At 38.5% G+C, this 19553-nt stretch overlaps 1 protein-coding gene across 1 annotated transcript in view; it reads right to left on the reverse strand.

Moving 5' to 3' along the window:
• The window catches only part of LOC114352886 (neuroglian), a 42940-nt gene that overhangs the window by 18834 nt on the left and 4553 nt on the right, over positions 1-19553 (reverse strand). The window contains exons 4-6 of the mRNA XM_028304639.1: positions 16582-17199; positions 16047-16237; positions 5540-5815 (exon numbers count right to left, since the gene is read on the reverse strand). Coding sequence (XP_028160440.1) covers positions 5540-5815; positions 16047-16237; positions 16582-17199 — 1085 coding nt within the window. The remainder of the gene's footprint in view (positions 1-5539; positions 5816-16046; positions 16238-16581; positions 17200-19553) is intronic.

Consider the following 19553-nt stretch of genomic DNA (forward strand, 5'->3'; position numbering starts at 1 on the left):
CGAGCAACGACATAGTTTCACCGGTGCAGCAAGCACCCACGCTTGTGCATGGAAATAGTTTACCATGATGCATTGCATCCCAGAGACTTGTTATCTGCATTGCATACCTCAAGATAAACTGCGAAGAAATTATTCAATTTACATTATTATAATGAAAATCACTCTTAATATTGCAAACTTACAGTATCACCATCATCAAAAATGGTCCTTAAGAAAAACGACCCATTTTCTTTGGAAACTCCATTACGAATTCACTGCACGACTTTTCCGCGTGCCAAACTTTAGCATAACAAAAAGTAGCGAATTCCAGACGACCATCCAAACTCCGTGGGACTTCCTTACATGGGCCCGGCCACGTGCCGTGCACGCCGGATTAATCGCGCACCCAAGGGCAAGTACTCTTATTGGTGTTGCATAACGTCCTTTAGTTATTGTTGGGAATAAAAAGGAACTGTTCTCCAGACCTTTTGTTACAAGCCAAAGAACAGGTTAACCTCGTGAGATTGAAGTACGCTTTTGTGTAACGTAGAACTTTAAGTTCTAGATTATTTTTGTTCTATCTAAGCCAGACGGCCATAAATATTGTAACTATATTCGTAAATCATGATCAATAGGTAACATGTTCTTAAGGCCCGTTTTCCATCTTCCATCAATGCGGAGAGGAGAGAGATGTGTTTGAATAACCAATCAGATTTCGTTATTTCCACATCATCTCTCCGGTCAGTTCGATTCCGAAATAATTGATTATTCAAAGACACTCCTCTCCTCTCTGCTTTGGTGGAAACCGGGCCTAAACCGCTGATAAAGAGCTTTCAAACATCAAACGACCCCGTTACATTCCTATTAGAGCATTACCATTTTCCCTTACACGTCTCGGATTTGCGATCACTAACTCATGTCAAAGAGCAAGCGGTAGCATCCGAAATGCGCTCGAATTGCTGAAAGCCTTTGTTCAGGGCGGAAAAATAATGGGCTGTTACTTTACAAGTCAAAGTTGAACGAACACGTTGCCTGTTACATATGAAACATACACGTATGTATATGTATAGGCAGGGTGCGGTTCACGTATATCGCATTCCGAATGGGCAACAGTGTTGGCCCAACACTTAGCTCAAATCACCTCGCCCAAGGGCAAGCTCTTTGCACTATTTGCATAACGTATGGACGTAGGACGATATGAAGCAGAAGATAATGGCAAGAATTGTATTTTTACATCTTGCAAGGGGTTGCACCCTACATTTATGAGCCAATTTGGAAAATAGCCTAGTAAATGGGTTGGATCAAATGTGAGTATCATATTCGGGTATTCCTGGGATGCTATGGCGTCTCATATTAGTCTGATATCTGGACGATGACCTCATTTATTACTCATACAACCTCACAAAAGACGGAAGGGATATTTTTCTATATCTATGAAATGTCTATTTTAAACTCAAAATAACTCATAATTTTATACTTTCTACGGTGCTGCATTCCAACGGAATAGATCAACTAAAACAAACAGTTTAGGCAACAATAGCCATATTGTGCTAAAAATACGAGTTCAAAATTGGTACTTCCTCTAACTGGGGAGTGGTTCCAGTCCAACGCTGCTCTCCATTTGCTTATGTTACTTTCGGAATAATGGATTAGAAGATTTAGCATAACATTCAGGATATTATCCTTCCTACAAACACACATTAAACTTTATGATATTATTAATATTTGGTTTCTTTTAGTTGTGGAATCTTGTGGTTTGAAGTACAAAACGATTCCTCAGAAATTATTGAAGCAACATAGCCTATTATTACTATGACAAGTATACCATAGTAATAAAAGGCTGTGTTGGTATGTGGCGTGTACTCCTTCTAAATTACATTTGGGTAATTTAACTTTTGTCGTGTGACGTGTACACGTACTATCATCGGATTATCCTGATGACTCACTGAGGTCGTCGAACCAGGGAAAAAATTCGGGAATTGGTTTCCGTTAGGGTTGTCAAATTAAATAAGGATCAGATTTCCATTAAGCTTGTTTTTATGGGACTGACAATGATTTTTTTTTTAAATACAGTCTACGAGGAACTTTTTTCTGTAATTTGCTGTTATAATAAAAATCAAGCCCACATAATACCTAATCTACTGCAAAACTACGAAGTAGGTACGTGCCTTTTTCTTCGACAAAAATATTCGTTTACTCTAGAAAGCACTACCTAGAAGTTTACAAGAATCATTAGTAAAATGGATTTCTTAAAAAAAACTGTCGTCAACCCTAGGCATCACCCTGCACCCCTGAAAGGCTCGCCGCTCCTTCCCGCACGTCAGAGGGTGGCAGGCCCCGGCAGGTAGTTGTTTGCACACGCGATGCTACGCCGTGGGTGCAGCTGGACTTTTATGATCCCATACAACAACACACCGAGTCCACAATCCCGCCAATTTGATACAGTTTAGGATTAACAAGATGTTTTGCTTGCGGCCATCGCGCGATATTGGCTGTTATAGCTACAATGTGACTTGACAGTAAGAGCTATTTTGGTAAGAATTCACAAGGATCACAACGAGACAGATCACGTGACACACGTCACACGTGCGGATTGGACAGGATCACGTCTAATCTATTGCTATTGTCGTATGTTAGTTGTAAGGATTTTTCTGTCACAATAGTGTTTTGAAACCACAATACCATGAAATATCGGACTAATAAAACGGATATTAAATTACAAGACCCTCGGGCTTTGATATTGGCAAAACATTTTGCTATCAATTTCCACATGGATAAGCTTGAGTCACGTCTTCCACTGATCGTCTCTTTGTTGAACAATCAGTCAGTTGCGTCATGTTACATTTATATATTTTGTTAATATTTATTTTTCCATATGTGGATATAAATAGTGGCAAACTAAAGGAATCGTATCAAACAATATGAATAACTTGTATTCAGAATCTGTAAGCTGGCGACAAATTCAACGTAGCAACCGCACAAAAACCAAACTTATTCAAGTTAACAATAAGTTTTTTGTACAGCGAACAAATACTTGGCTAGATGAATGAATATCGTTCTCAATTGGAGCAAGGCCAATAAAAGCAGCTTAAAATCATAAAACCCGTCAGTTGGTGAGCGAGCCACAGCTCGTGGGTCGGACATCCCATGATCAATTATAACTGACGTTTATGGCGGTGCCGGAGTTCATTTCGGACATAAAACTTTTATATTAAAACTGACAACGTGAGTAAAGGGACTTTTAACAATGTCGTTATTTAGTAGTCCAACCCACCGTCCAAAGCAATGTCGTTAGATTGGATGTGATGTATTCGAATAAAGCAGTCGAGAACATCAAATGTCACTTTTGCAGCTCGTATTGAGAAATCGGATTCGTCGAAAACGTAGGCAGATAAAATAAACGCAATCATTCTTGTATTACAAATATCACAATATACAAGTGTAATAAATGAAAAACGGCAATGACTAGAAATCAACAATTTAGAGTTATTATCTTAACTTCGTTAATAGATTTCTAATACAGTGTATTATTACCAACACGACCGTTAACATTTGGAACGTAACACGCGAATAAAGCATTATAGTCTAGTCTGGCTAGACAATAATTTATTGAGCATTAAGGAGTAGAATGGATAAATGTTTCAGTAATGAAGATAGAATCACACAATGCAGAATTAATTGCACTAGAAGAATAGTCTGGCAGAGAAACTGGGGCAAAGTTCAGGACGCATCGGACTTAAAAATGCGTGCCAATTGGGTCGCGCTATACCACTGTCCAGTTGTAGATGACTGTTCATCTTTCGGCGGAGTGTCCCATGGCGGAAAAATGCAAGAAATACTGCCATGCATTCCAAGAAAGAGACAGGATACTGAACGGCAAACGACATTAATAAACACTACATACCGATAAGTGGTTTATTATTTCTGTACGAATATTATCATGCCAAATCCCTTGAATTGAACTTGCTCTTAACTAATGTCAGTCCAGTTAAGATCTTACCTAAGAAATATAGCAGTAGAGACACATATTGAAATTTAAAAGCGGCTACGATATTGTGGGTTGGAATAGTCATCACAATTCGTACACGACTTGGGAGCGTTGCAGCGACAATACTATCAATACCCAGGAGGATATCTCGGTGCAGCGAGCTTGTACTACATATTACTTGTTCTGTTGTCGCGAATGACATGGTCCCGAGACGCTGCTACCGAGGAATCTAAACGTACCTACCACACAATGCATTCCCTGACATACGCGAACCGAGTATAGTACCTACGAGTTAACGTTCCAAACAAACTGCCTATTCATGAGATACGTGACAATATTCGCGAGTAGATCGAGTCATAATATCGAATGTGACACATCCAAAATAATATCCGAACTTTGAAACATATCCAAACTTTGATTATTTATCGAAGTTGGGACCAACAAAGCATGAAACTTATGCCTTCGTCTAAGAAATCCTGCCCTCAAGGCGGGATTCGAAGTTGTTATAATGTCCAACCCAATGTATTACTTATGTGGTTACGTCATTCGCAGCATAAACATTACCATATAAGTTTATTATATTGATTTATTCAAGATAAGCTAAGTACATGTGGGACATAACTTGAACGCTTCGAAACTATGTATTCTCAATCGGGTAAGAACTTGTAAATTGCTGTCATACGAGCGTGCGTGCCTTTCGCTCGTATGCGAGGCAGCCACGACCTCGATCTTTCACGTTTCAATGATAGAAATATATCTTGTAAATTGCCAACTCCCAAACTTTACAGATAAATAGAGAATTAATACCAAAAAGTTACATATTCCAATTCCATGTATATTGGAATCTACTTTTATCTTTGAATCCCCAATAATCGGAGTTTAGTCCTCGTCCAATCCAATTACGTGTACGTTAATGTCTCGCTGCCCCTGACAATGAAAAATGACATAATATCCTGCGCAGCGATCATATTCAAGTGACCTACAGACACGATGTTTTGAATCTCTGTGAGATGGGTGACAAAAAATATAGAGACCATTTTTTAGCCTGATTGAACAAATTGATCTAATAATTAATTATCTTCTGAAGACGTGTTTTTAAAGCATTCGAATTCTGTAATTAGTGCTCGGATTAAAGAATTCGAATTCACGACTTCGCATGTGCGAAAATTGATTTCTGTCTGATTACCAACTATTTCTTAATTATCCGAAAGTCATTAAAATCAAAATTTAAAAGTGTTTACATTAGGTTTTTTTGTTAAGTTAGAGCCAGGTAATTTATTGTTGGTAATTGATTCGTCATAATTTATATGGATTTAAAAACAACGCCAATTACAAGTTTATATCTTAACCAACTGTATGTCTAACAACATAGAAAACGCAAAAAGACGCAACATCGGTAGTGCTCCCAATCGGTACACCGGCGATTGAGTGAAGTTTGCGAGAAGCACCTAGATGAGGACAGTACAGGAAATCCTTGGGAGAGACGTTTATCCAGCTATGTTCGTTTCGATTGAAACGAAAAAAAGACATATGCAACAATCAGAATAAAATAAAAGCATCAAGATTACTCACATTGTACGTTGATGTAGACATCCTTGTACACGAAGCCGATGGAATTGGTGGCGTTACACCCGTAGTTTCCAGTGTCCTTCTTCACCAGGTCGGTGATGATGATAGAGTCGGCGGTGACCTGCCGCCGGGGGTTGGGCTCGGCCTGCTCGATGGGCTTGCCGTTGTGCACCCAGGATATCTGGGGGACAGGGGTCCCGCCGGCCTGGCAGCGGATGACGGCGGTCTCGCCTTCTGCCTTATTCTGGAACTCGGGCTCTTCGGTGAAGAATGGGGCGGCTGGAATAGAATTAGAAGATTAGTGATGTGCAAAAACAGTATTAACTTTTAGCACAGCGTGGGTCACTTTTTTGGATTTTAAAGACAAATATCCAACGCCGTGTGGTGACGACAGGGTAGAATACATTTATCACTAAACCCTACTCTTCCCGCGGGTGCCCGTAAGAGGCGACTTAGGGACTACACAATACCTACTACACATTAAACAGAGAACGGGACAAACTTGACCTGCATTGGTGGGGTTTCTGTAGATCCTGGCTACACAGGATTTGCAGCGGTGGAAAAGAGAGGTGGGAATAGTCCCGTTTCGCTCCCGTGGCGCTCTCTCATAAACATTAATCTTTTAAACTGCGATCTCCAACCCGCCTGTGGTGGTGTTATGGCAAAACCCTTCACTGAAGTGGAGGAGGCTTATAGTCCAGCAGCAGTAAAGGGCCATTGATGATGATGATCCTACGCCATTAAGTTCTACCGTTCCGATTGATTCTGTCTATCTATCTTCCACCATGTCCCAAACTACTGAGGGCAGCTGTCTGCTCGTTATCCACTTACTTGTTGCACTAAATTTTACTTGATTGAAACCAACGACCGTAAAAGTCGGATAAACAAATTAAAGAAGTTTAAACGATAATAAAGTCTCTTTAGTTAGGACATAATAACAGAAATAAAGAAAATATAAGTAGGAAACTGCATTATGAACATCCAAGTTAGCTTTGTTTTATTACCTCGCAAGTGGTTGTTTTACGGCCAGCTTTGAATATTATGGATCCGCTTCATACATTCAGTTAAAGTTATTCAAATTAAATTGCCAAGAATACGATGTTGGCGCGGCAAAACAGTACTTTATTATTTTATATGATACCTACCCAACAAATGCAGTTTACTGAATCTACTAAGAAAGCTCCAAGAAGATACAAATAATATAATCATGGAGTAAACACAATAGGGGTCTTATCCCTAAAACGATTTCGATTTTCGGTCTACTCAATCCGTCTCTTTCCTTCGACTTAAAGCAGCATTTCTGAGTGAGCTAAAATACATACGAGTAACTTCATATAAGCCAAACTCGTTTTACGGAGATTCTAGATTTAAAAGTAGTCTTACGATACAAGAGGTTACAATTTAGAAGATAAAATCGCGTTTACAGTTCTAACGGCTTCATAGCAGTCAATCGTAATGAAGCAATTACCACCGCTACAAGTTCAATTGAGCTGCTTTTACAAGTGTATTTAAAAGTTGCACTAACTGTAACCCTAAATTAAAGACGGTAGAGCAAATGCTCTTTTAGCTGCACCGCCTAGTGCTTTTCTCATTTGCGTAGTTTCTCTTTTGAGGTTTATGTAGGACGAGACTATTGTGTGTGTAAGTGTTACCATATAATATTACATTTTAATTGCAAAAAAAGTCAAAAATTATGTGGTTTCAGACGTAAACTATGTTACTGGTTGCATAAAATAGGTAATTCATTCTTGGGGAAATGTATTAACATATTTAACAAAATACCACACAACCTTGTCGAATTGCCAATAAACAAATTTAAGATACATATAAAAAATACCCTTATGTCCAAAGGGTACTACAAGGTTCGAGACTATATTGATGACAAGGATGCGTGGTCAGTTCAGTCTGCACATATTTGATGTACTCGAATTTGGTTATTCTTAGCGTTAGATAATTCCCGGCAATTAGTGGTGACTGAGTTTGTTCCGGCGTTTCTTCTCAGCACTTGCCATATGTTTGTCTCGAAGCGCTGGTAGGGCCCAAAAGATAAGGAGACATGTAAAGTGCCCCATAAGGGCTAACTTTTCTTTCTTTTTTATTATTTTCTATAATAATTTTGACGTTCATAAGTGCCACTTGTGGTCTAAACTGAATAAATACTTTTGATTTTGATTTTGACTATTTTGATATTTTCACACCTACTACTATTTTCACAAATAAATATCTTACTGAACCGCAATGTATAGTCAAAGGTATGTAATTTATGTCAGAAATCCTATTATTCCATATTTATCCATAAAATCTGAAGAAACGAGGGCAGTCACCCCTCTAGGATTTCCCGACTCGTCAGCGTCGCTAAGTATTCTTAAACGTATCGGGCGAAACCCGACAACGCAGTCTGGGCTCCAGTTACGCGGATTAGATATAACGAAGGCTCCAGAGATATAGATTTCACTAGTAAACTGATTTACGGTATCGTAATGGACATTTATGTAAACAAGAGTCGGTTTATTGCTGGTAAAAAGACATTGGAATGAAACGACAACAAGAGAAAAACCGCATTTCGGACGATTCTCTGGTGTTAATTAAGTATCCATTAGCACTAAATAAAACTGTTAAAATTTCCTTTAAAGACTGTTTTGGTACTTCAAACGATATTTTTTCCATGAAAAAAGTACCATTAACAGTTTCAGCGACTTCAAAGTTAAGAAAGTTGAGCTGTGAGTGGAAATTTCGCAAAAGAAATGCTTACTTTTTCTTGCCTCCAGTTCAAAAGAGATTAGGGGAAGGGGAGTGAAGTATTTACTCGCACAAAGTAAATATGTATGAGGAATATAAGCGAAGGACTCGAGCGTAAGAAAATATGCGAGGTAGAGAGAGCTAGATAAATAGGCGCACCGCAACCTGTTTTACAGGGAGCTTTAGTGGAAATATCACTGATAACGTAAACCTAGCTCCACACTATTCCGCTTCCTCGCAATCTTCGTGGAAATCCAACCAAGTGTAGCAGCTTTTTAAACGATAGGCCAAGTTTCTTGAAATAGTTTCGTTTACACAATGGATGGATCAAGGAAGGAAGCTTCTTTATGCCTTCTGCCACCAATGTTAATTATACAGGGTGTTTGGCGCAACGTGTGCCAAAATGATTTGGCAGATAGAATGGGTCCTTTCCTATATTTTCAGCCCCCATAACACGTTCCATGCCGGGCGGCTACTTATATATTAATTTTTTTAGTAATTTCACCAAAATACCCAAATCGCATCATTTAATTTCGATTTAAAAAAAAACTACTAGGCGTAGCCTCAAAGTAAATATTTTGTTTTGACGTGCATTGATGTAGGGTTGCATCAAATCTAAATTTACTGGCAAATATCATCTAGTTTTTTTTTAATTCAGCTTTGAAGTTTTTCTAAAAGATAAAAATGGACTGAACATTTAAGTTTACATGGCTATAAAAAAATAAATAAAAGAGATAGCGATCTTCGGATTTTATCGAAACTTCTCTAGTCTATCCCCATTTAAACGGTATACTAATCTTGTTTAAATAATAACAATAACTTCACAAATTCCTTAAATTAGTGCATTGACTCTACTCGGACTGATTTGCGAAATTTGTGTTTATAGCCCTTTTTGTGTGAATAGCACGTTATTAAACACCTAACAGGTAAAAATTATTTATCTTATGCAATGTAAAAACCTTTTCCCTATCGTTTTTCAATGTGGATTTCTTGAAATTAAAGACGAAAATAATTATTTTGATCGTTTATTAATTATTACAAATTTTGTTCAAAATGACCGCCTCGGCAACGTATACACTCACGACATCTTCTTCTAATTTTAACTGTTGTCGTATGCAGCCACATTTCTCTTTTTATTACTACAAAGGCGTTTTCTATTCGTTGTTGTAGTTCTTCTATTGTTTGAATCCGTTACGTACACCAGTTCTTTAGCTCGTCCCCAGACGTAAAAATCTAACGGAATTAGGTCTGGGGAACGTGCAGGCCACTGTATAGGGCCATCTCTTCCAATCCACGAGTAGAAAACGCCTTTCTAGTAATAAAAAGAGAAATGTGGCTGCATACGACAACAGTTAAAATTAGAAGAAGATGTCGTGAGTGTATACGTTGCCGAGACGGTCATTTTGAACAAAATTTGTAATAATTAATAAACGATCAAAATAATTATTTTCGTCTTTAATTTCAAGAAATCCACATTGAAAAACGATAGGGTAAAGGTTACATTGCATAAGATAAATAATTTTTACCTGTTAGGTGTTTAATAACGTGCTATTCACACAAAAGGGGCTATAAACACAAATTTCGCAAATCAGTCCGAGTAGAGTCAATGCACTAATTTAAGGAATTTGTGAAGTTATTGTTATTATAGTCTATCCAATATAGCTTGATTAGAATGACGGCTGTCAAACGAATGTGACTAGTGCTGTGTATGTTTCGTACGGTTCACATAGATGTATCGATAAGTTTTCGAAAAAATGATATAAAAAAATGCACCCAATTTTTCTTCATATCTTTATTCATAAAAATGACAATTATGATTTAAATTTAAAGACAGTAAAATTTAAAATTCATGTCAAGGGTGTACAACCTAAGTCGTAGTCATTATCATCAGTGTTCTTCAGTGGTTTTTTCCTCTGGCTAGAGGGCGGTGGGCATCTCTTCTAGAGCAACGGTGCTATGAATACCCAAAAATTACCGGTGATTGATTTCCGATGTTTGATTATTTAAGAATGAAATGTTTTTTGGTTTTTAATAGTGAACATTTAGAAAAACGTATAACTTGACTTAAATATATTAAAAAAATTAGTTAGAAAAAAATTTTGTTAAATATGTTAAAAAAATTGTTTTAATTTAATATGACATTTGTCGATATGTCCCAACACTAACATTTTTGTAACTCGAGATAACCTTGTAGAGACGTCGTTAATACTCTAGCTTGATTTTTATAATTTCGAATTACTACTTATTGGTGTAATTTAACGCTGCATTTACACGAAATTAACATTTTTATTGGAAGCACTGTCGTCGAAAATATTGTTTGTAGGTCAGACGTGAATTATTTCTTGTCCGCCAATATTTAGCTCTCATTGATCGCTACTACAAAGTTATGTCGTTACTTTTGATGGCAGCTGTCATTCTAATCAAGCTATATTGGATAGACTATATTTAAACAAGATTAGTATACCGTTTAAATGGGAATAGACTAGAGAAGTTTTGATAAAATCCGAAGATCGCTATCTCTTTTATTTATTTTTTTATAGCCATGTTAACTTAAATGTTCAGTCCATGTTTAACTTTTAGGGAAACTTCAAAGCTGAATTAAAAAAAAACTGGATGATATTTGCCAGTAAATTTAGATTTGATGCAACCCTACATCAATGCACGTCAAAACAAAATATTTACTTTGAGGCTACGCCTAGTAGTTTTTTTTTAAATCGAAATTAAATGATGCGATTTGGGTATTTTAGTGAAATTACTAAAAAAAATTAATATAAAAGTAGCCGCCTGGCATGGAACGTGTTATGGGGGCTGAAAATATAGGAAATGACCCATTCTATCCGCCAAATCATTTTGGCACACGATGCGCCAAACACCCTGTAGAACTGTGATTCACTCATTAAATTACTACGTAATAAGTGACAGATTTTATTATCCTGACCTACATGGTCAATAATAAAATGCTTAGGCATAGAGTCCATTGCAAACGCAATAAAGTGTATTCTATATCGGGCGTGACATAGTTGTTTGCGGTCGTTCGCGGTAAATTGCGCCCGCTTCCACGAAGGGACGTACGTGACATGTCCCGACCCCCTGAATGAGGACAATAATAATGAGGAATTGTTTAATGACACATATTCTGACCGATCTATTATGAAATTCAATGGTTTACAAAATCTCAAATTAGAAGTTACTCATATAATTAACACATACTTCCTGTAGAAAACATAATCATTATTTTATTATTATTTTTTTCTTCTTCTTTCTGTTTTTGTTGTATAGCGCTGCAAACAGGCACCCACTGAAAATCAGTGTCTTGGCAGTCACACTGTCAAGATATTACTGAGTAGGTGACCTTTTTTGGCAACTTAGTATTTTTTTTATGTATGTCTTTGGTGCCTGAATTGAATTGTTGTTGCCAAAATAAAATTATTTTCTTTCTTTCTTTTCTAATCAAGCCAGTATTCCAAGTCGATCAAAGCGTGCGACATTCAGTTGACCGATTATTTTTTTATCTTGGAGACGTTAATTTATGTTTGTATGCCACATACGTCCGCTTCCTTTCCAGGGCTGTAGATGCATTTATGCAGTTAGATGCAGCAGTTTGCAGACAGACGGGCAGTTTATTACTCCTCCAACTATGGTTATGACCTATCGTGGAGGATGCGCTTGAGCCGAGTTTTGTTTAAGTTTTAGTCAACTTAGTTTGCAGTTGTTTAAAAAAAGATTCATTAGAAAGCTCATCTGTTGGATTTGCAAATATGCCTCAATGTTTTTGTTCCTCGACTATTACTGTAATAGCGATGTAACTTCTCCTAATCTTGCTACGTAGACGAAGGACGAAGTAAGGTACCTACGACAAATGGAATTATCTCGCAATAAAACAAATTGGAAGTCCATCCACCGTTCAGGTGCGGAATCCTGCACTGACCGATAGGAATTTCTCAATTAATGTGTGAACTAGGTCACAGTGGTTCGCGTGCGTGGCATTACGTCACCGAGCCGGCATATTTAATGCACGCTGTCGCCGCCCGCGGGAACGATAACAACACTATTTGCGATATTGGAAATGGTTTATTGATCCTGGACGCGGGTGCTGGTTGGTAACTAGACGTAAAAATAGGATGAGGAAATATAGGGATAAGTATTTAGGTAAGCATGACGGCGCCACTAAACTCTCCAAACTATATCCATACAAACTAGACGAAAAGAATCCCAAAGATTTACCAATGGAAGTTGCAAAGTTGGGGAAACTGAAAATCTGCAAACGCAGTTGAAAAATAACATACAAACTGTCTTTACAACATTCATGAAATAGGTGGTGCATGAAAAAGTTTTCTTACAATCAAGCGGTATTGAGTTGAGATGCTATAAAGGAAAATATAAGAATCCTAGATTAAAGTGCACGCTCGAAAAACGTCAATGAAAGGTCTGTCGTCAAATGCCACAATTACGGTGCAAACTCAGGAACCGAGCGTTGGAAACGGGATGACGACGAATTCAAAGCGATGAAAAAAATAAACGAAACAATTTTGGGTCCTTCCATTGTAAAGCTAAGAGCACAAGCGCTGCACGCAATCATGGCAGTCGCGGGGGTTTTATCCAAGCAAATGCTTTTGGTGGCGTCGCGACAAAAAGTATTTTTTGCACACGGATTAAAAAGCGTAACACGGCGTGCGAAGGATAATATTTTACAAATTTTTAAATAACCTATTTTATTTTTATCTTTAGCGCAGCTGAAACTATAATATTTAAAATATTACTGTTTAACTACAGTTGTTTGCGTTTACCTAGCAAAACAAAAACTAAACAAATCGTTCACTCATTCAGACGTGTAATTCACGTCACGAAGTCTGTTATAAAACATGTAATTTATTAAATTGGTGTTGTTATCTTGGACATTTTTATGAACTTCGTCTTGTCTCCAGATAATGCATCTCTTATGTACCCGTGATTAATGCACTTTTGATTATTTTCAACACAAGAAGTTCAACGAAGTTGTGTCGTAAATAAATGGTGCACAAGAAGTAAGTTCAAAGAAGTCGTAAATAAATAGTGAATGAATTTAGACAACTTTCACTACGATCACATAGGTAACTGACATGAAGTGCAAGTTCATCACGACTTTAATAATGCATTCTGTCCATGTCTCTACATGTATGGTAATAAATATGATAGAGAACCTGCTTCCGAGAAATGTTTATGGGCTATTACAGTTGTACCTCATTATGTTAGGTACTCACAGAATTCATAATAATTAGACAGTTGTGTGATTTCGAGAATTATTCATCGTAAACAAAAAGCGAAACTTCGAAACAAAATATTTGACAGAAGCAAACGTCGTCACGCAATTTCCCTAGACCCATTCGGCTTGAATGGAAAGCCAACAGAATAGATTGACAATTACACGAAGAATGCCGCTTTCGTTACAGAGGGGAAGTGACACAAAACACCCAATTCCAGGCGCCGGGCAAGTGGGGCAGTAAAACCTCGGCCTGCGGTGGGCGTGACGAACATTCCTAATAACGAACCCGGCACGAGCCGCCCTGACTCTGAGTTATCGGTGTGCACACACCTTTAGCACTCAGCCCGATCCAAATGCTCCCGCGTGGACGATACAAGATAACAAACTGTTATTGCTAAGAAATCCAATAAAAAAAAGCATTTCCAATTCTAATAGGCTTGAATCGAGAAAATGTGTTGTTCGCACTGTTTTAAGCCTGAAACTATTGAAATGTTTGCAAAATATTCCGCTCTACATAGTCGCAGACGACGCGTTGACAACTGACAGCGTTAGCGCTAATTTACATAGCCGTAACTGTAACGGTATTGAAGAGATAAGTATCGCCGCACACGAGAGTACGACTGTATTGAAGTAATAACTCGGTATTACTGCTAATTAGTATTGATGAGAGGAAGTAGGCGCCGAAAGAGGCGCCCACGTACAAAGGGACCTTTATTGGGACCCTCTTTATGGCACAATGTAAGTACCGCGCATTGTTGCACTGACGCAGGACAAATGTTAATGTAGGCGTGATGCCATCTTTTTGACAGTTACATCGTTAATAATGCACGTGAAATAGTTACGAAGTACTATTGTTCTAGTTATATCAATTTTCCACTTGACATTGGCACAAATAAACGCCAGAGGTTTAATTGAAATTCATTCAAAGAAATGCATGTTCGAAGTCCTTCATTTTACAATTGTATCATTTTTATTTTGCGATTGGAATCAACAGGTTAACAATTTGCCTGCTAATAGCTTAAAAGGTGTTTGTGAAAGCAAACGAACTAAAAATAATATTCATTCACACATTCCCACCGAAATAAACAGTCATTGGATTGCACTTTCAGTAATGACGCGAGTAGAAAGTGATAAATGACGGTGACGTGCTCATAGAATGTACTGAATGGCACCCTCCATAAACTATGTGAAACGATCGTCTGTAAAAATTCGCATGGAGCTTTGAAAGGGAAGCACCCTTTACGCCTACGAGGTAACTGGAGATGTCAATGTGTAATCATCCTTATTTATCCGAAATGGGGGTAACGTTTTTGTATGTAATGTATTTATTGCATCTGTAGCGCAGACACGTTTTTTATGTGTGTTCGAACTTTGCTATGTACGTAAAAACGCATCGAAACCGGCTGCAATAAGTTATCCTTCCTTTCTAGTAGAAAAACCGACCTTAAGTTTGATTACTACCTTTGAATATGGTAAATAGATGCTTGTTTCCGCCAATAAAGCGTTTATTACGTAAGCGTGCGATGTTTCAGTGGTGTGAACGTACATGTATTTTTTACTGTCGCGTGCTTTCTGGCGGGCGAACAAAGAGCTGGCTTCGACGCAACAAGCGCATTTTCAAACGTTCACAGGAGCATTCTCGTTGCATTATGTAGTTTTGTGAATGTAACCTTTTTGTGTGACGGGTTCACTGGACAAAGGGACGCCAGCGTGGCCATACGGGGAATTTTGCGAGATTTATCTTCTAAAATGTAATGCCTGATTGAATATTCTATTGAAACCGCTATCAATGAAATGCATTTCACAACCAATATCTTGCTGTACTTATCCTGCGTGATACTGGGGACGACAGTATGGACTCACCCTCGATGTTTAGCTGGATGGAGTATGTGAGCGCGGTGCCGACGCCGTTGGAGACCTCGCAGGTGTAGGTGCCCTGGTCCTCGTAGCCGGAGTACTTGATCACCAGCGTCTACCGTAGTAGTCCTGTGATACTGCGGGACGACAGTGTGGACTCACCCTCGATGTTGAGCTGGATGGAGTATGTGAGCGCGGTGCCGACGCCGTTGGAGACCTCGCAGGTGTAGGTGCCCTGGTCCTCGTAGCCGGGGTACTTGATCACCAGCGTCTTGCCGTAGTTGTCCTGTGATACTGCGGGACGACAGTGTGGACTCACCTTCAATGTTGAGCTGGATGGAGTATGTGAGCGCGGTGCCGACGCCGTTGGAGACCTCGCAGGTGTAGGTGCCCTGGTCCTCGTAGCCGGGGTACCTGATCACCAGCGTCTGCCTTAGTTGTCCTGTGTTACTGGGGACGAAAGTGTGNTCTTGCCGTAGTTGTCCTGTGATACTGCGGGACGACAGTGTGGACTCACCTTCAATGTTGAGCTGGATGGAGTATGTGAGCGCGGTGCCGACGCCGTTGGAGACCTCGCAGGTGTAGGTGCCCTGGTCCTCGTAGCCGGGGTACTTGATCACCAGCGTCTGCCGTAGTTGTCCTGTGTTACTGGGGACGACAGTGTGGACTCACCCTCGATGTTTAGCTGGATGGAGTATGTGAGCGCGGTGCCGACGCCGTTGGAGACCTCGCAGGTGTAGGTGCCCTGGTCCTCGTAGCCGGGGTACTTGATCACCAGTGTCTTGCCGTAGTTGTCCTGCGTGATACTTTGGGACGACAGTATCGTTTTGCCGTTCTTCTTCCAAACTATCTGAGGTAGCGGCCTGAAAAGTGTATGTGTTGTAATCGTTTACTCTTAATAGCAACTTTTAATAAGCTAAATATAAAAAATTGGTCATTACAAACAATTAAACCATAATTAATTACCACTGGACTACATTTTATCGATCACAGATATTCAGTCATAAAATATTAAAGACTCATTGTACGAGTATAAACTACGAAATGTCACGTAAAAACTAAACAGCAAGCAATTTGAGTTGATTGAACAATCAGACCACTGCAACATTACAACTTTCGTACAGGACGTGACACCGTTAGCTGTGCTTTTATAAATCGCATTAAGCAGCATCGATCGGGCGAACCCGATCCGAGGAGAAATACTCACGTTCCACCGTAAATACAGTAGAGCTCCACCCGCTTCCCTTTGAGACCCTTCTCAACTCGACGGGTGGTGTACTGGCGAACTGGTTCGTGCTTGTTTAGCGCTGGAGATATGCCAGTAGGCTTCACTTGAAGATACACCTTGTTTCCTAATTTATACTCGTTCCTAAAGAGAGACTTCGCCGCACATGTATACGCGTAGTCTTCGCTTGCATCAAATCGAGTCACGTTCGAGAACCACAAGTTTCCTTCAGGGTCTAAGGTCATACGGGAGTTGTTGATCGTCTTCAGCTGCCCTTGTTCGCCTTGCAACATCCAGTACACTTTCGGGCTGGGATGGCCATCTGGGGGCTCACATGTCAGCTTGAACGGCTTGCCCTCATCAGCCGTGATCATGGTCTGAGGCCCGTCGGTTTCCTTGAAGGAGTTCAGCTCTGCTCTTCGTACAAACACCGAGTTCGAGGTGGCGGTACCCCATTCGTTCTCGGCGAAGCATTGGTACTGGCCGAGATCCTCGTCCCTAGGCTGGCTGACCACGAGCGTACCCCGCCCCGGCTGTTGCGAGATCCGATTGTCGTAGCTGGTGTATTCGAAGGGCTTTCCGTTCTTGATCCATCTGTACCTGTTTTGGGAAAAATAAAATGTTAGTAAGAAGAAACCGTTGTTCAATTAATTAAACTAGTTTAATATTGCGGATTGCACGCTGCGCGGGTTTGGTCTGGCACACGTTTATCGCGTGTTTTAGTTTCACGATAAAAAAACACGGTCGTAAAAACTATAATTATTATTATTAGGCTTAAATTATTCATATCATAAGCGTAAAAAATTTCATTATCCCAAATTTTGAACGTTTCATTCCTCATTTATGATGATAAGATGTAATTTAATTTTTCATCAACCAACCATCGAAGGAGTTAAACTAAAACAAACAGGCAGCCGAACTTTCGGATTTTTATTATTAGTCTGTTGTACTAGATGTATAAAGCTTGGCGATGTTCATGACACACGTAAAACCAGTTTATCTCGATTCGCTACGCACAGTTCTAAAAGCAGTAAAGGGAAATTACGTCATTTGTGAATAATCTTCTCAAGAGCAACAAACTTTTCGTTCTGTGAAGCTTTTGAATGACTGAAATTAATGAACTGCATGAATCACTTTTAATTGTGGCAGTGGTCATCGCATCGTCTAAGCGAACCTATGCTCATCCTACTAATATTAAAAATACGAAAATTACACGCAACATAAACTACTGAACCGATTTTTATGAAACACACAGTAAAATTCTTGTTTTTAGAATAACATATAATAGACTAGTAACGATATATGACAAACTGAATTTCATACGGGCAAAGCCGCGGGCTAAAGCCAGTTTACAATAAATGGAACAGCAAATTTTTGTAAATTTTGTATATCTGAAAGTGTTGTGAATGCTTATACTAAAACGTTTGTTTTTATTTGTATAGAGAACAATAGTGTCTAGACAAACCTAAAAAGGATTTAGGACGCTATTTGGATCAAATATGTAATTGCTCAATAATGAATAATAAATAAATAAATAATTGGATGCGATTGCAAACAATTAGAGCACTATTTGTCAAACCGATCAGCGTCGGTTTGCTCTAGTTATTGTTATAATTTACATTAATCATATTTAAAAACATAAAAAATACAAAAAAGAAACTCTCAAACAGTTATTATCTATTAGTAGCATGTAGAGGTCTCGAGATGACTTCATTGTGCGAGAATATCGAGGTTGATTCACGGCACGAATAATAAATAAGTGATACCGCGAGCTGTCATTAATTACATCATTTATAGAAATATGGGATCTGTGTGTCCTCGTCACTAGCATTTACATATCATAATAGCGCTAATTCTAAAGCATTACTCAATTTCGGAGTAAATCAAAGTTTATTAACGTTATTGGAATAGGATTTTACTGAAACACGGAGCGGCGATAAACGCCCTCCCTGTGTGAATACGGGGATAAGTATAAAATGATCGCGAAAGTAAATAAACGTGACAGACAATGACGAAGCGGGATTTGTGAAAGACATTTCTAATACAGCTCCGCACAGTAGTTTGATATTAAAAAAAAAGGTGGACATACGATCGAAAGTCATAATTTCACCGAAACAAAAATTGTTTTGGATAGATAACATTTGTCATTAGGCATATTTCGATAAAACGAGCCTTTCATGCTTAAAAAAAATATGACAAGAAAATTTGTATGGAGAAAAATCTTTTTTATTTTTTTTCTGGCTACTGTTGCAAACTGTAGCGGTCAAACCTTATGTAGTCGTAAGTACCTATGGTGCCTAACATTACTACATAAATACTTTTTGCGGGCACGCGCGGCCAAGCGAGTAATGGACATGCAAAATTTTAAATATTTTTATTTATTCATTATTGATTTTAATGCACTTAAAGTAATTATTAATAGATAAATATACTTAGTCTAACTTACTACAGCCCCCTATTACCTCATTTCACGCTAAAACCTTTCAAACTAGAACCGATAACCAGTAGACCAGTAGTGAATATTATAATGACAATAAAAACAACTTTGACTACCTGGTACCTACAAACTTATGTTCTAGTTTGAAAGGTTTTAGCGTGAAATGAGGTAATAGGGGGCTGTAGTAAGTTAGACTAAGTATATTTATCTATTAATAATTACTTTAAGTGCATTAAAATCAATAATGAATAAATAAAAATATTTAAAATTTTGCATGTCCATTACTCGCTTGGCCGCGCGTGCCCGCAAAAAGTATTTATGTAGTAATTTTAGGCACCATAGGTACTTACGACTACATAAGGTTTGACCGCTACAGTTTGCAACAGTAGCCAGAAAAAAAATAAAAAAGATTTTTCTCCATACAAATTTTCTTGACATATTTTTTTTAAGCATGATAGGCTCGTTTTATCGAAAAATGCATAATGACAAATGTTGATCAGCATTCAAAATTCTATCC

This window comes from Ostrinia furnacalis, unplaced genomic scaffold (assembly GCF_004193835.3).
Source record: "Ostrinia furnacalis isolate ACB-3 unplaced genomic scaffold, ASM419383v2 OfSCF1461, whole genome shotgun sequence".
NCBI lineage: Eukaryota > Metazoa > Arthropoda > Insecta > Lepidoptera > Crambidae > Ostrinia > Ostrinia furnacalis.